The 26,538-nt window shown below is 36.0% G+C and overlaps 2 protein-coding genes across 2 annotated transcripts in view; both read left to right on the top strand.

The window, feature by feature from the left end:
* The window catches only part of LOC142339118 (uncharacterized), an 88,758-nt gene extending 77,294 nt beyond the window's left edge, over positions 1-11,464 (top strand). Inside the window, exons 14-18 of the mRNA XM_075388857.1 lie at positions 92-334; positions 1,134-1,386; positions 4,376-4,597; positions 4,937-5,201; positions 11,168-11,464. Coding sequence (XP_075244972.1) covers positions 92-334; positions 1,134-1,386; positions 4,376-4,597; positions 4,937-5,201; positions 11,168-11,369 — 1,185 coding nt within the window. The 3' untranslated portion in view covers positions 11,370-11,464. The remainder of the gene's footprint in view (positions 1-91; positions 335-1,133; positions 1,387-4,375; positions 4,598-4,936; positions 5,202-11,167) is intronic.
* Positions 11,465-18,140: 6,676 nt separating this feature from the next.
* Positions 18,141-26,538, top strand: LOC142339770 (uncharacterized). Its single transcript, XM_075390030.1, has 2 exons — positions 18,141-18,713; positions 23,846-26,538. The coding sequence occupies exons 1-2, from the start codon at positions 18,156-18,158 to the stop codon at positions 25,457-25,459; spliced, it is 2,172 nt and encodes a 723-aa protein (XP_075246145.1). The 5' UTR covers positions 18,141-18,155; the 3' UTR covers positions 25,460-26,538.

Raw genomic sequence — 26,538 nt, 5'->3', positions numbered from 1 at the left:
CTGTAATGGGTATATTTTGGCACAGTGGGCATTTTAGCATTGGGTAAAGTATAGTGTACCCCTGTGGATAATTACTCAACTACCGTTTAAGGTGCACTCTGGAGTCGTGGAACCAATGCAAGATTCAGTTGAGGAGCTGCACAATGGTTTCTTCTGCATCTCGGATCCAACGGCTATTGCCGAGATCCCACACGATGACTTTCGACGGCCGAAGGAAGACGATGATTTGATGCCATCGCCAATGCAAGCTGTGTCACCTGAGCCTTCACCAGATCACAAATTTCTGGCTAATTCTATCTCGCGTGCCGACTGGTCCATCGAGTCTTTTAGCTCGGTGAGCATGCATTATGTTGAAGTTTCAGCAGTTGTTGATTTAATTTTAACAAGTATGCTCAACGAATGAATAAATAATCAAATTCAACAATAATTCAATTTATCCTCTTTGATCTTTGGTGTAGGGTCTTTTGGTGTTTTAAAACCAAAAGAGGTCCCTTTTAACTAGATTGCTCGTGGATCCCTTCAGTAAATGATAAGTGGGGCGGAATTACAAACTCATTCAAGAAGATTATTTAGAATTGAAAAGGTTTGTGAAAAATGAGGTTGGAGCCAAGACCTCAAAACTCTTTGCCCTCTAGATACAATCAATTATGAATGGAATTATCAATTAGTAGTGTTGACTCTAAGAGATTAACGACGAGAACAGGAGATGAAAAGGAATTGTATGTGGTGTTTGATTTCTTCGAAACCGAAAGCTTTAAATGATAAAGAAAATGCGCGCTTTATATTGGAATGGAAAAAACTGTTTGTTTGGGTCAATACTAGTGTTATTAATTAACTAGATTATATTGGACAATAGACAGCTTTTGATTTTTAAATTTACTCAGCTCATGATGGTTTTTCAATTGGAATAAGAGAGACTATTACTAACTAGTTTTTCAATTCGATGAAGAGAAATTAGTACTAACTTGACGCTTTTTGAAAATGTGCTCCCCCCCCCCCAAGTACGAAATGCAACCCCAGTTACAGAGCACGTGTCATTACATGGCAAATCATTATGTAGGAATATGTTACATATGTCTGTGGGATACAAATAATATGCGCCCACTGAGATCCCATTTTCTCTTTTGATTTAGACCAATTTCGGCAACTCCAACCCTTTGGCCCGATTGTCTTGTCTTCCGCAGCTCTCGGAGGTGGTGGAAGTTGACGGATGGAGGTTCGGACCCAATGTAATATACAGGAGTATTGATCTGCTTAAGAACTACTACAGGTTCAATGATGTTCTCCGAATGGGTGTGAAATATCATTTCTGGGCATTCTGTCGGAACTTGTGTGCTCTACACGGATATTATGTCCGGGCTTTCATCTATGATTTGAAGGATTTGGGTAAGGGTCATGCTCTCAGTTGTTTTGCTACAGCGGTTTTATTCATCAATGAATGGAATTCCAAGCTATTTGAAATGTGGTTATCTTAATATTGATCATAACAAACCATGCAGCAAATTAAGCTTGAAAAAATGTTCTCTACGCGTTTGACTTGCGTAATTGTCAAGCAATTGGCAGCACAAGGGGAAACATCCACCAGTAAAAGCAGCACTGATGTAGCTTATTGTAGTCATGACATTGAGACCTGTATCATAAAGAATACTATCACTGACCATTACACGGTTTTATTCCACGTTAAAATTAATTGCAAACTACAATCGGTTACAGAACAACCCTTCTCTGTGAAGCTCTGGAAAACACTTAATGATTCGTCAGTTTTGTCAAAAAATGATTTTAACTTAAATCGCGTTTTAGGCAAATTTCTTGAAGAACGCTACTGTGACGATGATTTAACTGCTGATTCTATAAAGTTGCATGGAGTCGTGGAGTTTACCATAAATCAGTTTATTCCAACTAAAGCAACCAAACAAACCAAGTGCAAACAAAGTTGGGTAGATAACGAAGTTAAAAACTTAGCTACACTGAAAAATAACCTCTACCAAACTTTTTTACGTGACAAATCTGCATCAAGTAAATCAAAGTACAATCAGATACGAAACAAGTTGCAAAAACTAGTTGCAAAAAAGAAACGCAATTTTGTCATCAAAAAATTATTTCCAACGCAAAACAAAATACTGAAAGCTTTTTTAAGGCAATTCGTGAAGTTGAAGGAGCTCTGTCGAGTTGTTCAATAGTTCTTTTTCTGCAGTTGGATCTAAATTAACACCTACTTCCACAAGACATAATCAAATAATGAGATCAAATAGAACAAAACACTCAATGGTATTAAGCTTTGTAAACGAGACAGTTTTGTAAAAAATAATTCAGAAATTGCCGAACAAGTTTTTAGAAGATCATTACTGTGTTAATAATGTTATTCTCAAAAAGCTAGAATTTTCGCTTGTTCCTGTACTAACAGTGCTATTTAATGACTGCATCTAGAAGCGCGTGTTCCCAGATTGTTTGAAAAAAAGCTCTAATTATTTCCCACCATAAATCGGGAATTTTTGTTGATCGAAACAATTTTTGGCCTATTTCTATCCTCCATACAGTCAGCAAATTGTTTGAAAATTTTTTGTTGTCAAATAAGCAGCTTTCTCGACAAAAATATTTTTTTCTCAAAAACAATACGGCTTCAGAAAATTTTCCACGATCAATGCTCTAGTCATGATAACGTCCTAAATACAAGTCATGGGATTTGAAAAATCCAGCAAAACTAGCAACATTTTTGGGTTTACAAAAAGTTTTTGATACTGTGAACCATTGACACCTGCTTAATGTACTTCTTGATCTGAGCAGATGTCATCCTTTCTATCAAACAGAAGTCAGAGACTTAGAATAGGCTATGAACTATTATCATGGAACACTATTGAAGTTGGAGTGGCACAGGGGTCATTTCTGGGGCCTCTACTTTTCATTTTATAACGGAGATCACTCAATATTCCAATGGTCTTGACATTATACTTTTTGCCGATGACAATTTTTCTGCAGAACGAAATGAAAAGAATAGATTATGAGAAACGCGTAGAGGGCGTTGTCGGTTGGTTGATGAATAAATCCATGACAATAAATTGTAAAAAAAACGGTTGCAGTTATTTTTAGTAGAGGTAACAGGAGTCATCAAGCTACTAATCCACCTATCAGAATATATGGTGAGACTATTGAACGAAAAGCTGTTTGTAAAGTACCTTGGAGTTTTTTTGTCGACCATTTGAAATTTACTGAGCATGTTCAATACCAAAACTTGAACCAATTTATTAGTTCGTTTTTTCGCTTGAAGAAATTGCTGACTTTTTCACCGTTATTGTTTTACTATAAGGTGTATGTACAACCGATTGTTCAATATGCTGTGCTTTTGTATGGCACGGCGTGCATAACAGCCCTAGAGCCCCTGGAATCTAGGCCGAATCATTTGGTTAGAGCTATATGCGATTTCAAAAACGCGATGCCATTCGTGCTGTGAGAGAACGGAATCAGATTCTAACTGTAAAGGAACTGCATTTGAAAAAAATCTTAATTATTAGTCATTCTTTGGAGCCCATTGGAGGAGATTAAATCAATAATCACTTGTGCTGAACTTGATAAGATATCAAATCGAGAAGTACATGTAGATCCATCAAACCATCTGATAACACAACTGACTGTAGTTCTAGATCTATTGGCGTAAGGGTAAGGAAATTACTCATCATCATGCTTAGTACAATTTCAACTTGCAAAAATTATAAAAGCAAGGAACAGAAGCAAACTGGCAAATTTTATCTCTATGTGTGTCAAATTTTACGTTCAAGGAAATGCTGAACTACTTTCAAAATTTTACTGGTGTTTATTTCTTTAAGTTTTTTTGTTTGTTTTTAATTCCGTTTTTGCCAAATGGTGGATTTTTATTAATTTTGGAGAAGAATTTCTGGCCAAGTACCTTCAAACTGCTTGAAGGCATCACAAGAGTAGGATTCTTTGAAGATGACCTGTTGGAACTGAGTGATGTGTTTGTGCTGAGTGGATAACATGTCCTTAGCTTCTGAAAACCAATTTAATTTAATGAAATCCGATTTAGGATCTATTTTCTTTCAGCCCCAGTGGTTTTTAGGACCACACACACAAGTTATGGAAAACCCAAACTTGATTAAAACGATTCCAATCAGAACGCGCGTATAATTCAAGAACAGAACTAAGACACATGAATTCAAGATAAGCAATTTTTCCACAATCTTTTTTACTATAAATTGTATATTTGAATATTTTCCCGAATTTTGGAGACTCACTATGTGGTTTTGGATCAATATTGATGTTCGTAGATTCAGGCAGAATTGGAGCCATTCGAATTTACATCAGTTCGAATAGACTTGGATGCTATAACTTGCCGAGTCATAAAATCCTAAAATTTTTTCAGAATCAGAAGTAGACTCCTCTGAGGATTCGCAACAAACAACCGCCTGTTCTTCAAAATTGGCTGAAGGTTTCTTCTGTGGTCTGCAGACAGCCTTGGAGAATGTGACTGAACTGATGAGAGAGGATAGATTCAATGCCTGGAGAGGACTCTTAACAGCTGCACTTGCATTCATTCACAAGTGGAATGTCCCCACAGAGAGTATGGAAACACTCCTCAATTCGTGTAAGTCTGTTCGATATAATCGATTTTTCCATATTTGAAAATTCTTGCTTTTTTAAGTCAAAAATTGTAGCTGATCGTCTCCAGTTGCTGTATTGATTTTTTCCAAGCAAAGTTTCGAAAACAAGTTTTAAAGGTCTTAAGTTGGATATGCGCTCACTTGTAAGTCTCCAAAATAACTGTTCTGGAACTGAGTGCAGTTTTTTGTTAAGAAGATTGTCTTGTATGAAACAACTGATGCTTTTCCAGAGACGTGATTTTCAAAAGCTGAGTAACTTTAAGTCCGTTCCTCAACAATTCTGCAATATCGGATTGTCCTTGATTACCATAAATTCTTTTCAGACGTGGAAAAACTGGAGTTTGCTGGTGCCTTCCATGCAGTGCTCTTTGAAATGCTATTGGACGATGACGCTGGCCAATCAGATCCCTCAAATCCTTCTTCATCTACAGCTGACTACATTTGCTCCCTTCTCTCGCCTTCTTTCCTTTTAAACACAATTGAATCAACCTTCACTCAGAGACACGATGTCTTGAAGGGACTCTACCATGGATCGTCTATTAAGAATTGGTCCAAGAAGAAAACTACCGAGTTAACCAAGTTTGTGAGGTAAGACTTTTTTTGTGCTGCGGTAAGATATGTGTTGTGACCTCCGGTCTACACTCCATGAATTCTAGATAATTTTGCATTGTGAGTTATGCCCTTTATAACTGAGTTCCATGAATTGCCTTAATCGTATGCTGATGGTAGTAGCTGATAGCTGGGGCTGTTACTGAAATTCTCTTAGTTTTTACGACTAGAAGAAGAGTATTGGTTTGCTTGAGGTTTTTGAAACCGGAAGTTTAGGTGTTCAGGTGGCATTTAAACCTAACAGCGAAAATGGGTAAAAATAACGTGTGAACGATTTTTTTTCTGAGCGAGACCGGCATATTTTGAGTCATGCGCTGCGTTCATTCAATGACCTTTTGACTTTGAAAAGTTTTGAGTCTTGACTCCAGTTTAATTTCTGTTTTTGGCCTTTTTGCTTTGTCTATTATTGGCTTACGGCTGTTGTATTTTATACTAATCCTAAGGAGAAATAGTGTCACCAGATTTTGAGTAAATGAATTTTCCAATTGGTTTTTCAGTTTTTTTTGTTTCTTTTGCTCATATGAGATCATTAGCTGTGTTGAACTTCTTAGTTTGATGTCATTACAAGATGAAAAAGTTCTGGTCTATTAGCAAAATCAATTCGTAATTCAGTCTTGTACTTCATGACTTGTCCTGCTGTTTTTTTGTCTCCGAGATACTCGCTACGACCATATGACGTCACGATAACTTAAACTCTTCCCTTTTCCCTTCTTTTGTGATTTGTTGACTGAATTGACTGCGTGACGTCATTTTTTCACTCATAGTTGAGGGAATATTCTTGTGCATTTGCATCATTGTTTTTGGTCGCACGTGACTTGCCTCAGTTTCAAATGACATTTTCTTGCTTTAATTCCAGGAGATAAGGTCAACTGACTGTGTGTCACTCTAATTGACGGTTTTTGAGAGAACCTGACAGAATCGGTAATAAATTATACAGATTATTAATCTAAATATAACATCTGAGCATTTAATAAAGAAGAGAAATTACGAAGCTTACGAGGCTAATTTCTGGCAATCTGTCAGCTATGTAATGTGTTACTGTAATAGATTTTTCAAATTGGCGAAACAGGTCGTACAAGTCAATACTTAAAAGAATAAAAGAAGTGTTTAGGTCAATCTAGTGCGCAAAACAGAAAGTTTAAGAGAAAAATGAAGGCTGTTATTCATGCTTTATGCTACGTGAGCGAGCATAGTAAGTGTGAAATTTTTCTTATATGCGAAAAAAACCTTGCTCGACTTTCGGTACTTTTGAAAGTGTTTAATTGCTCTCAAACGAAGTTTGTAGCAATTATATTAGTCCTGTCGGTCTTTTTTATGCGATTTTTTGCTTGACCGATTTTCGTCTGACGCTTTTGACTTTTCGTCCTGAAAAACAGGATAAACAAGTAGCGCCCAGTGGGCATTAAGTGCTCTTAGAGCCTTTCAGCTCACTAGTCTTCAAGTATGCGATTCACACGGGAATCTGTTTTGGAGACTTATAATTATCGTACGAAGAGCGGTTCTTAGAAATTGACCCCCCCCCCACCCCCACTGTTGCCCCCCTCCTCCCCCCTGTTGACCCCCCACAACCACTATTGCCTCCACCCCCTACCGCGCTGTTGCCCCCACAACCCAGTGTTGCCCCCCACCCCATCAGCCCCCGATGCACCCCCCCCCCGTGGCTAGCTACTGACGAAGCCAACCGCTCGCCGGTCGTTTGAGAGCAATTGGCCCGACGTTAGTCGGTTATGTTTTACTTTTCATGTCAAACGTTTCGATGAAAGTAGTTTCTTTCACAACTTTAACAATTACTTGCATTTGTGGGAATATTATTCTCATTTTACGCTTCTACTAAAGTTTAGTATGAGACTATTAGTGTTTCCTGTCATTTGGCCCTTTTGGACGCTTTTTTATCAGTTTCAGCAGTCTGCTATCATTGTACTTTTTTGTATTCAAACAAAAATTTTGTTTTTCCCAATTTTCCGATTTTTTGACATTTTGCGTGATTTTTTTTTACTTACCTGGGCTCGTTCTCTTCTTCCCTCTTTCTGCTCAAGGTTCTTTCCAACAGCATTTGGTTGCTCAGCAAAGCAGTTGAAAATAAACAAAGTTGATATCGAAAAAGGAAATCAAAAGTTGAAACGGCATAACTCCCTAAATAACGCCCACTTTTAGATGCTTGACATTTGAACTTTGTTTTAACTAGTCAGGCTTATCAGATGTACTGTCTTTTGCTTATGATATTAGTCCATGTATCCTCTAACTGAGAATCTGGAGTTCACTTTACTACGGATTACAATAGATAAAGTGCGCTTTTTGTGAATTTTGTTTAAACAATCATTTTTTTACATCATTGTTACGATCTCAATCGGGTTAACAATTTTGTTTGGGTTTGTAGAGAAAATGTATTAATTCAGTCTTTTTTTGGTTTTTGTCTCTTTTTGAAATTGTTGGCTCAATTTTGACTTTTGTATTTTTTTCAAAAAATGTTTTGGTACTATAGTTTATTTGAAATTGTTCAATAGGTCTTTTTTTCACTAAGAAGGGGCACTTGAATGTTTGGGATAGACCAGTTTTGACTGAAAAATGAGTGAAACATCGGATTTTCCATATTTGCCTTTTGCCTTTCTGTGTTTCAATTTTTGTTTGGTGTGTTTCGGTTGTGTTGGTATTCACTGATTGAACAGATATTTATCACGTGGTCTGTGAAGATTTACTCTCACCGGACAATAATATTTTTGTTTTTCGTTATCCCCACGTTTCTCGGTATAAAGCATTTTTATAATTTTGCCTAGTATATGGCATGTCAGTCATAGCATGAAAATAAAAGCTACTGCTCGTTATGTTGTAAGCAATTGGTTTTATCGCAAATTGTGCTGATTTTTCAGGATAATATTCTCAATTTTTGCTATGATTTTACTTTTTCCTAGCTTTATTGTTTCAAATGAAATAGTATGATGCAGTGAATAGTTGTTTGTAGTTTGATGAGTAGTTGGCTTGTTTCTGGATCTAGTTCGCCTTGGAGTCAATTTAGGTGTCCTCAGAATTTATTTCTTCCTCTTTTTTGTTAGGACCATTTGAATTTTATCACATGCCGAGCGAACGCTTTGGTAACATCATCCAAACGGCAACTTAAATGGTTCGTAACGTCATTTGGTACAGAGTTCTTTAATTGAATTGTACAGAAATGACTCACCTGGCTAGCTAAAACGACTTCTGCACTCACTTAACTATACTAATATTTGATTTTGAACTCTTATTGCAATTGAAGGGAGGCCACCGAAGATCATAATTAGAAAGTTTTTGTTTGAAAGACACTAGTTGTTGAATTTGATTCGAAAAAGGATGGAATTTGAAAGCGGGTTTCATCTCATCTGGTTTTAACGGTCTTTTTTAACTAGCGGGGGGTCTGCCAGGTCTTTTGCGACTTTCGTCTACAATCTGCCGGCTATGTTTTCATCAGTATACTTGTTGTAGTTTTTTTATACCAAATGACTTGCTTCACTTTCAACATGGAGTTGCTTACTTCAATTCGAGGACTGCAGATATACCTGAAAGACATCTAGGATATCGTTTTGAGAACTTAAAAGTAATTTAAAACTATAAAACACAAACAACATTTTTGTTTTTTCAATTGCAAAGTATGTCGACATTATTTTTGGTCTTTTTCATTCCATTTTATGTGTGATCACCTTGTGTCCGATCATTAGCCTTTGGTATCGCGCCCTTTTCTCCTTTTTACTTGAGTTTTTGCATGATCTTAATTGCTCGCAATGTGAATAAGTTTTGTAGTAACTGTTTACTAGAAAAAGCCCTAATTTGTTAGTGGTCTATGATATGCTTTTGTAACTTGATATTCATACGCATGATATGCATACCCCCAATCTAAAGCAAGCTGCAATCGACCATAATTTTCATCCCTTGATGAGCTCCACGCAGATAAAATACTTGCTTGACTAAATTATGTTGAATGATTAACTTGTCTCATCCAATGAGCGGTGAGACTGAAGTTAACTACCAAACTACAAAATCAGGCTGGTCATGAGGATTATACTGCAGCAATGAAAACCCAATCGTGTGGGTTGCAATTTTAAGATGTGTCGAAATGACAATGTTTTATTTTTATAGCTGCGAAGCTGTAAGCTGAGCGTAGCTATATTCCGGTGCTCTTGTTTTTTTTTTACAATTCAAAGAATTTGAATTGTACTGGGGCGCTATCTTTTTTACGACTCGAAGAGGAGTATTGGAGAAGTCCTTGTTTTAATCAATTTTATTGGAGTGATTTTTGAAGCAGGAAATGAAACGCGTGAAAAAATTTGCAGTGATTCTGGTGCTGAACAAAAGTGAAGAGCGGAGCGAAAAGAGAGTGGTTTTTGTTCATACTGCTGTTTTTGAGAGATCGAGAAATTGATGTGTAAAAAATTTTTCTCTAAGCGAGCGAAATTTTTTGTTCACGTGCGGCTTTTAAAAGCAGCTTTTTTTGCAATTTTTGATGGTAATGATGTTTGATTATGATATTGTATTAGTTTTAGGTTTGTTTCGATAGGAATTGAAGGTTTCAAAGAGTTAATTTGAGTTTATTGCTAATTTGGAGGTTTTTGATCAGTTTTGCTGATTTTTAGACGAAATTCAATGATTTTTTGCGTGTTTTTTGTTTTAATGATTTAAGTGAGGTTTGAATAGAAGCCTGTTATTTAAAGAACATTCAGATACAATTTAGTTAAAGTTTTCTTGGTATAAAACATTTTTTAATGAAAATCGACAGAAAAATTGAGAAATTTTAAACCGTTTTTCTTAGTTTTTTGCAGTTTTTCTTTTTTTTTCTAATCTTAGACTAGTTTCTTAGCCTATTATGACTTGCCCATTCTTTTTTGCAAGCTTTTCATTGCTCTAATTGCAAAGGAACGTTATTCGTTTTCATGTTTCCCTGTACAATTGAAAAGTCTAAATTTTTCTAGTTTTATTTATTTGTTTTTGGTTTTTGAATGCTGTTTCTATTCTTCCTAAAATTTTTTATGGCATTTGTGGAGGTTCAGGGTTCACATTAGTTGTTCTAGATGTTTAGTCATAAGTATGGGCAGTTTTCTCCTTCGAGTCGTTTCCGGAGTTCTTCCGGCTATGTTTTTTGTAAGATCTGTTCACACATTTTCATGTTTTTTGAAGTCAAATTGGAGTAGTGCTTTTGGTCACGCCGAAACAGGAAGTGGAGCGAAAAAGCGAGTGTTTTTCCGCCTTGAAATTTTTTCGCTCTAAATTTAAACTAGAGTGAGAAAACGGTGTTTGAACAAAAATTCGCTTTCTCGCTAGTGATTTATTGTTCACATGCGGCAATTTCACTTTGATATTTACGGTTTTTGATTTTTACAGTTTTAATTGTCCCGCTATGTTTTTTTGTTTCGTCGTCTGACGCTCTTTTTTTCGTTTTAGATTTGTTCACACAGCAAAGCTGAAAAAGTCAAATTTTCTGAATGACGTCTTCCTCTCACTAACGGCATTTGCTCGCGTGACGTCATTTCTCACTCGCTTTAGCGAAAGTTTTCAGGTTATTTGCGTCATTAGATTTTGATCATACGTGACTTACCTCACTCAATACAATGACTTTTGCACTTTAAAACTTAAGTTTAATTTGAATTTGTTTAAGGTCAAAGGAACTCCTATGTGCAGTAAACGTTCCTAATAGGAGGCTTCTGTGGAATGAATTTCAACAAGCTTTAATAATTTATCGCTGAATGTTTTTTAGCCTAGTTTTTTGAGCGGCGTCGATTTTTTTTCCAATTTTGATCTGTATCTGTTTCTATCTCTATTATATGGCACGCAGGTCTATTCTTTCGCAGCTATTCCGGCAATCTGCCGGCTATGTTCATTATTTGAACTGATTATAACTTCGCAATTAATTGAGATTCCATAAAGATATGTTTGAATAAGGGTTTAATTTAAATTTATTACCTTCAAAAATTATGTTTAAGAGAACTGCACGATGATGATATTTCGAAAGAAAAGAAACAGCGAAGCGCAATTGCGTCTTCTTCCCTCGCTTCAGTTCAAATATCAACACAGTCCCTCCTCAACGCAATGGACGGTTCTTCTTCTCAGTCTACTGTTACTGTGTTCAGTTGTGGTCACGTGGCGAAAAGTGCACTGCAAGATGTGTGCAGATATTGCAACTAGTGTTTTACGGTATTGCGCACTTTTTTGATGTGATAATTTATCCGAAGAGTACTCGAATGGCAGATATTATACTTATAATTTATTTTTATATTTTGTTATAATTTATCTGATAATTTACTCGAAGGCTAGACTGATAAGCAGATTTGCATTAAGCTCATATATGCTTAATCATATGGAGTACTGTAAAATGCACAGTTGGTTAAGAAATAATTGAATAAAGAAAATGCCAGATAAAGACGTAGTCGGGAATGATCTATAATTTGAGTGATCTTAGTGTATTCTATTGTTAATTCCTGTATCAAAATTCAGTAAAGTTTTGCGCCCATTAGAATTAATCACTTAAAAGTAAGAAAAACGATTTCTATTATAAATTGTTTTTGGAAAGTTGTGTGATAATTGTGATTAAGAGCGCTGAAACAATCGATGGCTACCCAGGCCTAGACCTCGACTTATGAAAAGACTTTAAAAGTCTAGTAGGGGGGGGGCCAATATTGACTATAATTACACGGTCGAGGTTCCTAGTAAAAGTCGAGCTAATATCTTTTCATGGGTCGAGCTAAAGTCTTTTCATAACGAAGAAAGTCCAGCTAAGGTCTTTTCATGGGTCCAGCATTAGTCTTTTAATAACCAGCAAAGTCGAGTTAAGGTCTTTTCATGGGTCCACCATTAGTCTTTTCATAAGTCTGTTTTTTTTTCAATATTCAAATTTTTTATTTGTTTCCTGCTTCTGTACATACAGAAGCAGAACCGGAGCAAGTCTATATAGTTTTGCACCAGAGCAGTCCAACTTAAGAATCAGTTGGAAATCTGCCAAAAGCCTTAAGAATTTTGTCAATTCTTAAGTTAAAGAGTTTTTTCAGATCGAGTATATTACCACATTACTTGATTCAATGAAACCAGCTAGCTTAAGAATATTGGTCCTAGTCCCATTAGCCATGAAAAAATTTCGGCGCTATTCAGTTTGTTTTCCTTACCAAAATTATTAGCTATTTTTTTTTAAAAAATAATGCAGGTTTTTGAGGTATTTATGGTTCTTTTGAATCGGAAAAGGTGCATGATCACATATGCTGACTACGTTATATGCAATATTGCACGCAAAACGTTAATGGCAGAAAAACAGACTTATGAAAAGACTAATGATGGACCCATGAAAAGACTAATGATGGACCCATGAAAAGACTTTAACTCGACTTTGTTTGCAAACATTGTGTCGAGCTTAAGTCCAGCACAAACTTTGGGTCAAGCCAAAGTCTTTTGTAAAATTTAGGGTCCAGCTAAAGTCTTTTGCAAAAAATCTGAGTCGAGCTAAAGTCCAGAATGCCTTAAAGTCCAGCTAAAGTCTTTTCATAGCTCAAATGAGTCCAGTATGGTCTTTTCATAGCACATTTTTGTCGAGCATTGTCTTTTCATGAGTTGAGGTCTAGACCTGGGTATTGTCCTCGTATTTGGAGGAGCTCTGAACCGACTTCTTTCTTCATTCCATGGCTCTAAACAGTGAACTAGAGTTAGTTTTTACAAACAACGTTTGTTACGGTTGGCGAATTAGAGCATATTCTGCAATCCACTAATTTTTGTCGAGTTTCTAAATGGAAAATTGTGAGCAAATACTCTATTGAGCATTTATACTCCTCTATTAAGCAAATGCTTCTCCTAAGCAACAGTTTGATCTAGAGTGGTGTTTTAACTGTTAAAATTATTCAAAATGAACTCGAATTTGTTCTGACACTGTTTGACCTCAAAGTTGAAAAACATGCTATATATTTAAATTTGTTTTCTCTTTTAATTTTGACCAGTTTATTCATTAACCGATTTGTAGGCGCTACCCTTGGAACGCCTATTGATTGTAGACTATTTTGAAGGAGGATTTTTTCAGTCTTCCCTTTAAGTTTTCTCCCGGCTATCTTGTTAGACTTCCCGAAGATCTTACACCAAATTGCATAATCTTACAACATTTTTGCAAGAATTTTGTACCATCATGCAAGATAGCTGGTTTCGGCAAGGGCGCTTGCGAGATTTACGGTAATCGTGTAGCAGAAACTGCCAATCGTGCTAGAATCTTGTAGGAGAAACCGCCTATCATGTGGAACTTTTTGAGAGATATAGCAAGATATCGGTTTTTTTAGGAATTTGTAGCAATTATATTAGTCCTGTCGGTCTTTTTTTAATGCTATTTTTCGCTTGACCAATTTTTCGTCGGACGCATTTGACTTTTCATCCTCAAAAACGGGATAAACAAGTAGCGCCCAGCGGGCATTAAGTGCTCTTAGAGCCTTTCAGCTCACTAGTCTTCAAGTATGCGATTCACGGAATCTGTTTTGGAGACTTATACTTATGGTACGAAGAGCGGTTCTTAGAAATTGACCCCCACTGCCCCCCCCCCCACTGTTGCTACCCCCATCAGCCCCCCCCCCCCGGTGCGCTCACTTACGCCCCTTCAATTAAGCTAAAGCTAGCCTCACTAAACCGTGCCTAGCTACTGACGAAGCCAACCGCTCGCTGGTCGTTTGAGAGCAATTTGCCCGACGTTAGTCGATTATGTTTAATATATCTATTAATGTTGAATACTGAGTGGTGTTTTAAACTTTATTTTTTGTTCATTCGATTTAATGTAAAAATTTTGGATGACCGAGTGTTGTTTAGAAGCTACTCGAAAGCTCTTATTCGCATCAGCAGACACATACTCGCGCACAGCAACGGTTTTTTTGTTCTCACTCAACGTTGTTCACATGCTGTATGAAGCTATATTTTTGCTGCTGTCTGCGGTAATGATAGGTCTAAGTGTTTGTGTGTTTTTTAAACAAACGATATGATAAGAAACATATCGGTTTGAAAATTAAGGTTAATTTTTTAACTTCATATCTTGCAATCGTAAATGTCATGTCCACTTTTTGTTTTTTATGGCTGCGATAGCTGAGCGAATCTATGATTGGTCATGTCTTGATTTCCATTTTTCAACGATTTTTGATTTGTATTGGGGGCGCTGTCTTTATTTACGACTCGAAGAAAAATAATGGAGCGTTTTCTATCAATATTTTTTTTGGAATTTCATACATAATGTAAAAATAAACGCCGCAAGTGAAAACTAACTCTTTAGGTCGAATTGATGAACAAATTTTACAAGCAGAGCGAAGAGAGAATGGTTTCTGGTTGAGCTGCGTTTTTGAGAGAGCAATGAGGAGAAATTTGAGCTGATCGAGCATTATTTGTGATCATGCGGTGTTCTCAATGCAGTTTGTTGTTTTAACTCCTTTTTTTGACACAAACAGCTTTTCTCACACAATTTAGCCAGTAATTCTACGCTTGGGTGGTTTTCGACCATTTTATGCTTATAATAGAAATTAAGAGCTTTTAAGCGTCAGTAGGTTATTCGATAGTACTGTGTCTTTAAAATAAATTATTTGCTTCGGTTTTACTTTTTTCTGCCAGTAATTACTGACTTGCGCAAATGCCATCAGAACATTTTGAGAACAATATTTTGAATGTCAGAAATTGTGCAGAACTGAGAAGTTGACATTCCGATATATTTTTAGGGTTCTTCTTCCTTTTTCTCGTTGTGTATTGTTATTTCTGTTTAATAGCCGCACAGCGATTATTGGCATTCTCTTGGTTTTTTTATTTCTTCGTCAAGATTTTGTTGCGACCATATGACGTCACAACCACTTCGAATCTGCTTTTTGTTCATTCGTTCAAGAAATTTCAACTGAAGTGCGTGCGTGACGTCATTTTTAGCTCATAGTGGAGCGAGTTTTTTTGTACATTTGCCTGATTAATTTTTTGGTCGCACTTGACTTACCTCACGCTCAAAAATGACTTCCTCACTTTGATATTGACTTTTGTTTACTTTAATTCAAAGAGATAAGGTCAAATGGGTGTGTGCCACTCTAATTGAAGGCTATTTGAGAGCAGCTAATTGAGGTAGCAAAATCTTATACAGATTTTTAATCAAAATATAACTTATCAGCCTTGAATGAAAAGACTATAATTTTTTTGGTCTGTCTTTTTTTAGACTGCAGATCTATGAAGCTATTGCGGCTATTTTTGGCAATCTGCCAGCTATGTTTGTCTGGTAGGTAGTCGGTTCCTGATTGAGCAAAATCAGAATGGCAAGTTCTTTTAAAATAATTGTTTCAGAGTCACAAATTATTGGAGTCAAATAGTATTTTTACATTTTTTGTTCTCAATTTATTTTCGAAATAAGTTTTTAAACAGAGTATAACTGAACAAGGCAGTTGGCTGCTTATAAAGTGACGTTTCTAATTCTTATTGGTTCCTGAATCCTCCGACAATATTTTAAACTATCTGCTCCCCCATTTTGACTTTCTCTTGGCAATTGATGTAAAATTGATGTACCAGTTTAGTGATTGTGATAGAAAGTTAGCAAAAAAGCCATTGGTATTAAGGCGTCATTTTTTTCTATCTGCTTTTAAAGTGCAGTGGGAAATTTAGGTCTGATCGTTTTTCGTTTTTTGAGAGCGTTTTCCACATGTGTATTTTTGACTGCTGTTTTCACATTTTGGCGAATGCTACTAAAGGCGATACACGTGTTCTAATGGTGCCTATTTGCTTTGTTTTTAACTGCTCAATTAATGGTTTCTTATCAGTTCTGGCTTCTTTGTTTTCTTTGACTTCTTTGTTGTATTTTAAATTAATTGCTTTAATGACAAATTCCATTGGGTTTCTAATAAGACATTTGATGTTTGCAGTTTGATCTTGACACTCTGTTAGTTATTTTTGTTCAACTATATTGTTGCTATTTTGTAGTTTTACCACTATCACCTAGTCTTAGTAATGAGAGATCTCATTGGTTTTTTTATTAACCATAGATTAACCTGCCTTATATTTTCTGTTGACAACTAATTATTTTCGACTGTTTTTTTTTTCAAATTGACCCACTTTTGTTCTTTTTTCGTCGAGGCATATTATCTCAGTGATGACAGGCTGGAATCCAAATTGAGACTTTGAAACTTTTTCAGTTGGTGTTTAATTGTATTTTGCTACTTTTAATATGTGTTTCAGTATAATCGTGTAGTGGTTCTTTTAGTTTTGCCCTTAGTTGTCGGATTTTTTCTGCCTTTTATTGCGCCACAATTTGATCAGTTAATGTTTTTGCTGCTAATAGTTCCCATGCTTATATAGAGTTTGTTTCCAACTCTATATGCTTATATAGAGTTTGTTGGCATTCTGTCAGTTAATGTAAATAATAAAGGAACTCATGTGCTTTTTAATCTTAAATAGTATTATGTGCTTAAAGATTCCAGCACATAGTCCGTATTTATTGTCTTTCACGTCCAAAAATGGAAAAAGAGCTCTCTATTTCAATTTTGTTTTTCCGTCCAGATGTTTTTATGGGTTTATGTGCTCTGTTGACAATCAGACTAGTTTCTCTGAAAATGTTCCTAGGCAGGTTTTTTGATGATTCATTTCTTTGGATTTTAATTCCCTACTCAAGTTTTTCTGTAGAGATTTTTCTCACGACTATTAGGCGTCACACTCACATTAAATCTGCTTTTTTACATTCTTTCATTAATGAAATTTGACTAAATGGCGCGCGTGACTCATTTTTCAAATTTATTTGAGCTATTTTTTGAAATTCATTTTTGTGAGAAATTTTTGGTCTTACTTGACTCTGACAAATTACTTGCCACACTCTCAAAGAGACTTTTTCTTGCTTTAATTGAAGATGATAAGGTCGACTGAGTTCATGTCATTCTAATTGAAGGCTGTTTAAGGGCAGTTAATAGACGACATATAAGTTATACAATTTCTTCTAAATAAAAATATAAAAATTAGTAAGAATTAGCAGTTAGTTTTTTGCAAAATGCAAAATCTTCGGTTTTTTGCAATTTTTAGACTTCAGGTCTTCGCAGCTATTGCAACTACTTTTTTGACAATCTGCCCGCTTTTGTGCAATTATGTAATAATTTCGTAATAATTAGGTTGTATTGAGAAATTTGAGGCAAAACTGGACAACTATTTCCTCGAAATTATGAAAAATAGGCTCATAAGAGCCTAAATCAAACAAGTTTAAATAGCTGCTCAATACAAAGTGACGATTAAAGAAAGACGGCATTTATCTTAATTGAGTTTTGTCATATTCCTAAATGAAGGTAGGAATAATAAATTCTCCTTTATTAATTATTCGACAGTTGTACGCTTAAGATTTAACCATGCTTATATTTTCCCCAAGTGCTTGTTATTCCTGGGATCAGGATAGTCTGTTTTTTTAAGTTGTATTTTACAGCTTCATCAAGCATACAATAATAAAATTTTCATACAATATTTACGTAAAAAATATCAATCAAGAATTCTAAGAGCACTATGGTCTTTTTAGAAAACGATATATCTGTGTAATTTCTCCTTTTTGCAGTTTTGCAAACCTAAACATTCAATTTACATTTTTGATAAATCTTTCGTAATGAAGTCAAGCTTTTGAATAAAAATTTTTCCGTGTAATATTTCTATGTTGTAGGTGATGAGTTGAGAAAGATTGAAAATAATGGGCTGAAGGTTTTTGTTCTCTGTACAGTGTCAAGTTTAAGAGTACTCCTGTTCTCTCTCTCTCTCTCTCTCTCTTTCTAGTTTCGTTGCAGTCGCTATGATGGACAGAAATATCATCGATTATGATTTTTTCGTTTGTGTGGTCTGCTGTTTGTGATTGCTGGTAGTTTTTGAATTATTTTAGCATTAATCGCAGGTGCTATTAATTTTTTTCAGCCAGCAGTTCATTTTGGGAGTTTGTAACGATGTTTTTGGACATGGTTTTTCAGATCTGCCAATGTTTTCGCGATGGACGAGCCAAACCGGAAACGTCTGTATCCCCTCAATCAGTTTCACGATTCTGACTCATTTCCAGATCAAATTGAGATCACGAATCAAATGGCACCGCTAATGTCAATCACTCTGGGAAGCTCAAATTTCGATCAGAATTTTATCGATTGTTGTAACACCTACTACTTGAATCGTAAGAAGGCAAAACGAACAGACTATTTGAAAGATGATACTTATAATTGGTGCTTGAAGGAGAATTCAATCACTTCTGAGAAGCGAATTGGTCATCTCTTAAACGCCCTTAAAGAGCAAGTTGCCATAGACCATGTGACGAAAGAGGAATTTTTCGAGACCAGTCTTCAATATGTGGCTAAACTGATAGAAGACAAAAAATGGACGGGTCTTTCGTCAGAGAAAGCAATATCTTTGGCTTTGTTGGCAAACTACACGCCCAAGTCTAATAAAGTGGACCTGTTTAGTTGTAAATATTGTGCTTTGTCTTATCCTCCAGGGAAACATGAATGTGAGACATGCGAAATGACTTTTTCTGTGGAAATGTTTCTGTTTGCTCACCAGGTATTTTGATGCTATTTATTCTTGTTTTGCTTCTGCGAAAAAAGTTAACATGTATCTTGGTCGCACTCCATTGGTCGCACTTTTGACTAATATTTACACGATGTATGTATGTATAAATTCTGCCTCTCTTACCAGGGTTGCTCGCATTTTTTTTAAAATTTTCATGTGATATGCTGGTGCCCGTATTATAGTAACACAGTGAGTCACCACCCACTATTAAGTAATGATATTTCAAATCTGTATATTTGCTATGGCCATATTCTGATCATGTTACTTTATACTATATCGCAAAAAACAGTCAAAATTCTGGATGTCTGAAGAAAACAATGATCAGTGCCCTTTTCAATTCTTGTGTTTTCATGGCCTAAAATTTGGTATAAAATTTTAAAGAGCTGAGCTAACCGTTCTGAGCTAAAGATAAGTTTATAGGAGATGGATGAGTTTATAGGTTTCTTAAGCGGAATTTGAAATTAATTTTCGAGATTTCCTAAAAAAACATTTGATTTTTGAATGATAAAACTATATGTCCATTCTAAATTCATGAACGAAGATGGGGTCTGACTTTGATCTGAAAACAATTGAACTATAATTGACCCTTAAGATGCTCTGTTAGGGGAAAAATTTTTGTAAATAATAGCTGCCGTCAGCCTCTCAAAGGTTCTTTTTAAGGCTCTCTCCTTTTTGCTACAATTCAAAAAATTTAAATTGTATTGTGGCGCTGTCTTTTCTTAAGATCGATTCAGATATTTTGATTATTTTTGAAGCCAAATTGTAGTAGGTATTTTGGCCACGCCGAAACAGGAAAAAGGTGATGAGTTGAGAAAGATGCAAAATAATGCGCTGAAGGTTTTTTTCTCTGTATAATATCAAGTTTTAGAGTAGCCCTGTTCTCTCTGTATTGTCTAGTTTCTTTGCGGTCGATGTTATGGACAGAAATATCATCGACTTGGCTCGTTCCGTTTGTGTGGTCTTCTGTTTGTGATTTCTGGTGTTTTTTTGAATTATTTTAGGCATTAAATTTTGCTACAAAATTTTAAAGCGCCAACTAACCGTTTAGATAAGTTTATAGGACATGGATGAGTTTATAGGTTTCATAAGCGAAATTTGATATTTTTTCAAAATCTCCTGAAAAAGCTTCTGATTTTTGAATGATTAGTGTAAAGATCAGTGTAGAACTATATGCCCATTCTAAATTCATGAACGAAGATGGAGTCTGACTTTGATTTGCAAACACTTGAACTATAATCGACCCGTAAGATACTCTGTTAGGGGATTGATATTTTTACCAATAGCCGCCGTCAGCATCTCAGAGGCTAATTTTTAAGCTCTATCTTTTTTTAACTACAATTCATAAAATTTGAATTATTCTGGGGCGCTGTCTTTTTTTAAGATCGATTCGCATTTCTTTTTTTTTTGAAGACAAATTGGAGTAGGGATTTTGGTCTCGCGGAAACCGGAAAAACTAGATGAAGCGAAAAAGGAAGTGATTTTGCGGCGTGAAGTTTAACATCACTTTTAAAATTAAGTGAGAAAAGTTTTGGACCAAAACTTTGCTTTCTCGCCGGTTTTTTTGTTCACATGTGGTAAGTTCGACTTCTATTTATGCTTTTTGGATCAATTTTTTTAGTGAATGGTATTTCAAATCCATTTTCCTTAGTTTCCTCTAGGCATAGTTTTTTGTTTAGCCCTGAAAAATTTTTCACTTGTAATTCAGGGCTTGTCCTGCTATAGTTTTTTTTAGTTCCTTTGACATAAGTACGACTTTCACATCTGAGATTCTGACCCCACTCTCTGTTTGAAATGAATGGATTTGAGATTTGGTTCTACAAACTTACGGAAGTACGTTCACGGTCACAAAGCGAAATCATAAGAACCGGCATAAAGCAGTTAAGCCCAGGAACTAAGGCGTCATTGCTCTCCTATATAAAAGGCGAAGTTGACAGATTAAAACAAATCTAATGAAACTGAAAACGAAATTTGGAACACATTAGGTTGTTTTTTTTTCATTAGGATATCTTCTGAACACTTTTTTAGTCATTCAAAATTTTAGTGTCACTGAACGAAGAGCAATTGTGGTTGTGATAGGAAAAAGACTGTTTTTTAGGACATCAGCTTCTAAAGGTTCTGTAAGAAAAAATGATTCACATAGAGGACACATGTGAGGACACACGTAGGCACATAGAGGAGTTTTCGGTTTCCCTTGCGGACTTTAGGTTACACATCTCTAACCAGTTCGATAAATACAGTTTCCGTATTTTGAAAGTAGAATATTTTTGCTTTAAAATGTCAATATTGAGTTCTCTGCAAACAACTGCGACACACAGGTTTAATTTGCAGGTTCTAAAATATCTAATTCATCAATGAATGTTAAGTTGTTTTCTCGTAGTTTGTTGTATATGACAGTCGAAAGTAATTTTCTTTTATTGCAGCCTAGTTAAGTAATAAGAGCCTTATCAAACAGTCTACCAGCTTTTCAATGAAGCTTCTTGAATTAAGAATCTGATTTTTTACACCGCAACCACTCGTTTTTCTATTTTTTGTTGGAAAATTTGAGTAAAATGTTATCAAAAAGATTTTAAGCATGGGTTTCCTCAGTTAGGTGATACATATCCCAGGTTTCACGGATACATAGATATCGGTAGCTCTATCTTAGCTATAAACTAGTGATTCCAAATCGAAGTATTTTTTTTTTGAGATCACACATTTACACGAACAACAACTAAGTTAGGGCGGAAATAGATTGATTGCCATGTTGTTTGGAATTTGCAATCTCGAAAAGGCTGTGTTTACATCTTGTTAACATAAGTTTGAGACGTATGCTGGCTTGAAACACATAGAGTTAAAGTAATGAAGGTCAGGGAATTCTGCTCCTCTCAATTTGATTTCGGTATATCTTATCATCTGCCATCCAAATGTAGAAAAGAGCGCCGTTTTCGAGGCAAGCAGAAGTAATCCGATTGTCACTTTTTAATAATTTAAGGCAATTGAGCGTTGCTTTGCTAGCATCTTCATACTTCTTCACATGATGCACAGTTGGTTGATTACTTGAAACTTTTTATTTGTTACTGGTACAGATTTCTTTGTCCTCCTGGTAAACCTGACAATCGCCGGCTCAGTCGATCCTTGTGACGGCAGTCAATGAGCTATAGAAAGTTCTTTCTCATCAGTTTGCAGAATCATGGTTGTGGCAAGTTGTAGATTAAATCCATTGTCTCCTTAAAGCTGAATCATTGGTTGATGGTGATCCAAATATTTTGACATTGTCACGCCTGCTATACGTTTTTAAGAGTTCTGACTCAGATATTCCTGTGAATTCAGCTCCCAACTCCTTTATCTCCTCATTTCCTTTTAATTTCTTTCTGAATTTTTGAATCTTTTCATCGACCATTTTGCTGATGAGTCTGAAGTTTTGATCTCAAGAGGGATTGATCTCTACAATTTATGTTTGATAGCGTCTATCGCACTTTTACCGCCAAAAGTTATGTAAGACTTCAGATAACTTATTTGAGCGTATCTGTAAAGATTATATGGAATAACATGAAAGAAGTTCTTTTTAAAAAACTATTTTTCTTTTAAAAATGTTTTTCTCAAATTAAGATTGTAATATTAAATAACCATATGGAAGAATATTAAAACTTTAGTTTTAAAAAAAATGCAACTTATAGAAGAAGAACTGGGAGCATATACTTTTTCTGATAAGCTTGTACCTATTGTATAAACACAAAGTTTTTCAAAAAAAATGAAAATTGTGATTTCATGTTTTAAAAAAAATCATTTAGTATTTGATTCAAGTTTTTATTGCGTATATGAAATGTGAAAAGGGGGAAAATTGAAAGTGTTGAGAAGTATTAAAAATTAGTTTTTCCTCGAGAAATTAAAAAATTGAAAATGTGGCTTCAACGATTGCTGGTTCTTTCAAGGGCTTATTATGGTGTCTTTTTGCTTTTTAATAGCCGCACAGCGATAGCTGGGGCTATTATTGGCCTTCTCTTGGTTTTTCTACAATTCAAAGAATTTGAATTGTATTGGGCCGCTCTTTTTTTAAAGATCTGTTCACACATTTTCATGATTTTTGAAGTCAAATTGGAGTAGTGATTTTGGTCACGCCGAAACAGGAAGTGGAGCGAAAAAGCGAGTGGCTTTGCGGCGTGAATTTTTTTCGCTCTAAATTTAACGTAAAGTGAGAAAAAGAAAACTGTGTTTGAACAAAAGTTCGCTTTCTCGCTAGTGGTTTTTTGTTCACATGCGGCAATTTCGTTTTGATTTTTACTCTTTTTTCGATTTTTTTTATCGGATTTTTAAATGGTTTTCCCAATCCATTCATAGTTCGTGCTAGGTCTAGTTTTCTGTTTAGGCAATGAAAATTCTTTGAATTGTACGTCAGGACTTGTCCTGCTACGTTTTTTTATTTCGTCGTCTCCATCGATGATTCTTACGAGCTGACTTCTTGGAATTGACTTCAGTGACTTCGATTGCTTTGCAGTTAAAATTTGCCATTTTTGTTACGACCATTTTTGTTACGACCATGACGTCACAACCACTTCAAATGTGCTTTTTGTTCATTCGTTCATGCAATTTCAACTGAAGTGCACGTGTGACGTCATTTTTCGCTCTTAGTGGAGCGAGTTTTTGTTCATTTGCGTGATTAAATTTTTGGTCACACTTGACATACCTCACTCAGAAAATGACTTCCGCACTTTGAAATTGACTTATATACTTTAATTCAAAGAGATAAGGTCAAATGGGTGTGTGTCACTCTAAATGAAGGTTATTAGAGAGCAGCTAATAGAGGCAGCAAAAACTTATGCAGATTTTTAATCAAAATATAAAATATCAGCCTTCAATGAAAAGACTAATTTTTTGGTCTGTCTTTTTTTACTGTTTTTTACGAAGATGTGCAGATCTACGAAGCTATTGCGGCTATTTTCTGGCAATCTTCCAGCTATGTTTGTATCTCTCCTTAAATGGTATTGCTTTGACGAAATTGAAAAAAAAACTAAAACTCATTAAATTTAGGAAGCCTGAAGGGGTTTCTCTTTTAATTTTTCACCCGCGAATAATAGGTTCCTCAGGTTGTTTCTTTTCGTGAAAACTTAATTTTAGACTGTGCTTGAGTTTCTCGTTGTTAACAGGTCACTGAGCACGGTTATGTGAGCAGCGCTGATGAAACAATTGTTTGTCCATTCTGTGGAATCGAGTTCCAAAATGACCCAATACTGTTAGCAAATCACCTTCATGATTATCATTTGTGTCGTTTTAATCACATAGAATGCCCCGAAGGGTGCAGTGAGTTGATTGTGGAAAATAACCCAAAAGCTTTACAGGATCATCTAATCACTAAACATCAATGCCAAATTTGTGGTGACAGAATTCTTAACGGCGAATATGACTTCCATATGGAAATGTTCCATTCAGAGCCTCTAGGTACAACCGGGCAAACTGAACTGAAATCAGTTTCAAATTTCACATCTTTGGAAGTTGTTCAATATGAACAAGTTGATGTTGACGGGATGAAACTTGCAAACCAGGACCTTCAGACCTCAAATTTGAACTCTGCGAAAATAGCTCCTCGTGAACGAATTCAAGTTGAAAAAGATTCTCAAAAAGGCGACCAGTTTGATATGTCATCTATTGAACTTCATGACGTCACTGCCCCGGAATGGAAAGTTTGTACAACATGCAAAATGGCAATGAAAGTTGAACTTTTAGCTCTATGCATGTTTTGTGAAAAAGATTTGGATCCTTTCGTTTCTATGGATGAATTAATCTTGCACATTTGGAGGGTGCACGAAAAGAAGCCGAGTATTACCCATATAGTTTGTTCGTTTTGTGAATCAACGTTTCAGAATGTGAAAGGATTTTTAGTTCACAGAGAACTGTCTCACGACTATTGCGATCGCCATTACCTCTGCGGTGCCTCATGCAATTGTCTTCTGCTCTCTGATTCGCTGGAAAAAGCAGCCAAACATATAGAAAGTCGTGATACCATTTGTCATTTGCGATACCCGTTCACAAGTTTAAAAAACCAGAAACATTGCTTTCAGTGCAAAACTTCCGTGGAAATAAGTTATGTATATTATTGCATGTTTTGTAAAATGTCGGGTTTTATCAGTATAACTGAGTTGCTATCGCATTTAATGAAAAAACACAGATGCAAAGTTTACGGCCAGTTTGACTGTACTAAGTATGAGAAGAGTTTTCATGATCCGAATCGCTTGATTCATCATTTCAAGTTGCAGCATGGAGGGTGCAAGTCACATCGAATGTGTTCTAGAACTGAAGATTGTGACTACGTTTTTCCTTCTGAAGTTCCGCCCATAATTCATAATTGTCATCAAGATCAGTGTTACATAAATCCCACAGTTTCTCAACCTGAGCAGTGCGTTGATAGTATTCATCAAGAAATGCGTGATGATCAAATTGCACCGCCGCCGTTAATACGTTCCACAACCATCTCAGCCCCTCCGTTTCTGCCTACGAAGTTCCCTCAGCCCCTGGCTGGGTCCTCCAATTGGTGTACGGGTTTGACGGCGCCTCCCAATTTTAACCCTGATGATCTCGTGTTTACTGAACCATCGTATCGTGCCCAGAGTTCCAATTTCAACCCTTTGCAATCAAGGGACATTTCGTCTTTCTATCCGAGAAGCGGACCTCCAAATGTTCAGTGTGTGAATGAACAACCCTCAATAAATATAAACGTATCGGCAGTAATACAGGAGAGAGAACAACTTGTCAGTTATAGATAAGGTTACCAAAGTTCTTTAATTGGGCCTGGACTACGTGAAAATGTTCCATTAATTCAGGCCGATAGAGCTGAAAGGTCGCCGAGGAATCAGTTTTTAGAAGTTACTCGACATGCGCAAACTAATAGGTATCATGAAAGCACCAGAAACTGGTTCAAAGTCGCTAAGAAAGATAAATACAGTCAAACTGTGGGCTTAAGTATGCCAGTTATATCTACTGAAAATCAGATAATAAAACGAAACGCTCTCGTGCAAACAGACAACCAAGAACGGATTCCTCCTAGAGTTTGTGCGGATAAAGATACCTACAAGGCAGCTTTTAATCTATATGGAACTGTTCGTGTCTGCTTAGTTTGTAATGTTTATCACAAAGACGACCCCGATATACGTTCCAAATGCGGTTTATGTCCTAATATGTGGTTCCTTTATAGATACGAATTGGATGCCCATTACGAAACGCAGCATAAAATTGAATCAAAAAATGACGCAACGCTCTATAACTGCATGTTTTGCGATAAAAATCAGAGTTTTCAAACGCAATCAGCCCAAAAATTGGTCATGCATGTGGAATTGGTACATAAGCGATTTCCTCATTTAATTTGCGTCAGTACTGATTGCACGATTTTAAACCATCGAGTGCCTCATCAACATCAGAGTGGTGATAAATCAACGCTTTGCAGACAAGTTCTGAACACCTACGACTTCGACTGGTTTGCTCATACTGAAGGGGGAACCCGAGTTGAGTCACTCCGGTTCTATAGCTACGATGTCAAATATCGGGCACAATGTAATAAATGTGATTTCGAATATAGTGTGAAAATTGACACGCCTACTAAACAAAGAATGAACGACCGATGCAGACAGTGCGAGAAGGACAAATTGCAACGGGTTTTCATTCACACGTTTGAAAAAGTTATGCACATGAAAAATAAGCACGAAGTTCCGCCCCCGAAAAACTTTTTAGTTGAAAAATTTGCCTGTAAAGTTTGCAACGATTCGGAGCGGTACTTTTTAGCTGACATGATTGCCCACAGAAAATCAGTGCACGGGTTTTGTAGTGGTGAGCATTTGATATGTGTAGT

The sequence above is a fragment of the Convolutriloba macropyga genome, chromosome 5, assembly GCF_964194025.1.
Source record: "Convolutriloba macropyga chromosome 5, txConMacr16.3, whole genome shotgun sequence".
In the NCBI taxonomy this organism is placed as follows: domain Eukaryota; kingdom Metazoa; phylum Xenacoelomorpha; order Acoela; family Convolutidae; genus Convolutriloba; species Convolutriloba macropyga.
Note: the sequence above shows the minus strand (reverse complement) of the source record. Positions and strands in the feature narration are given on the sequence as shown.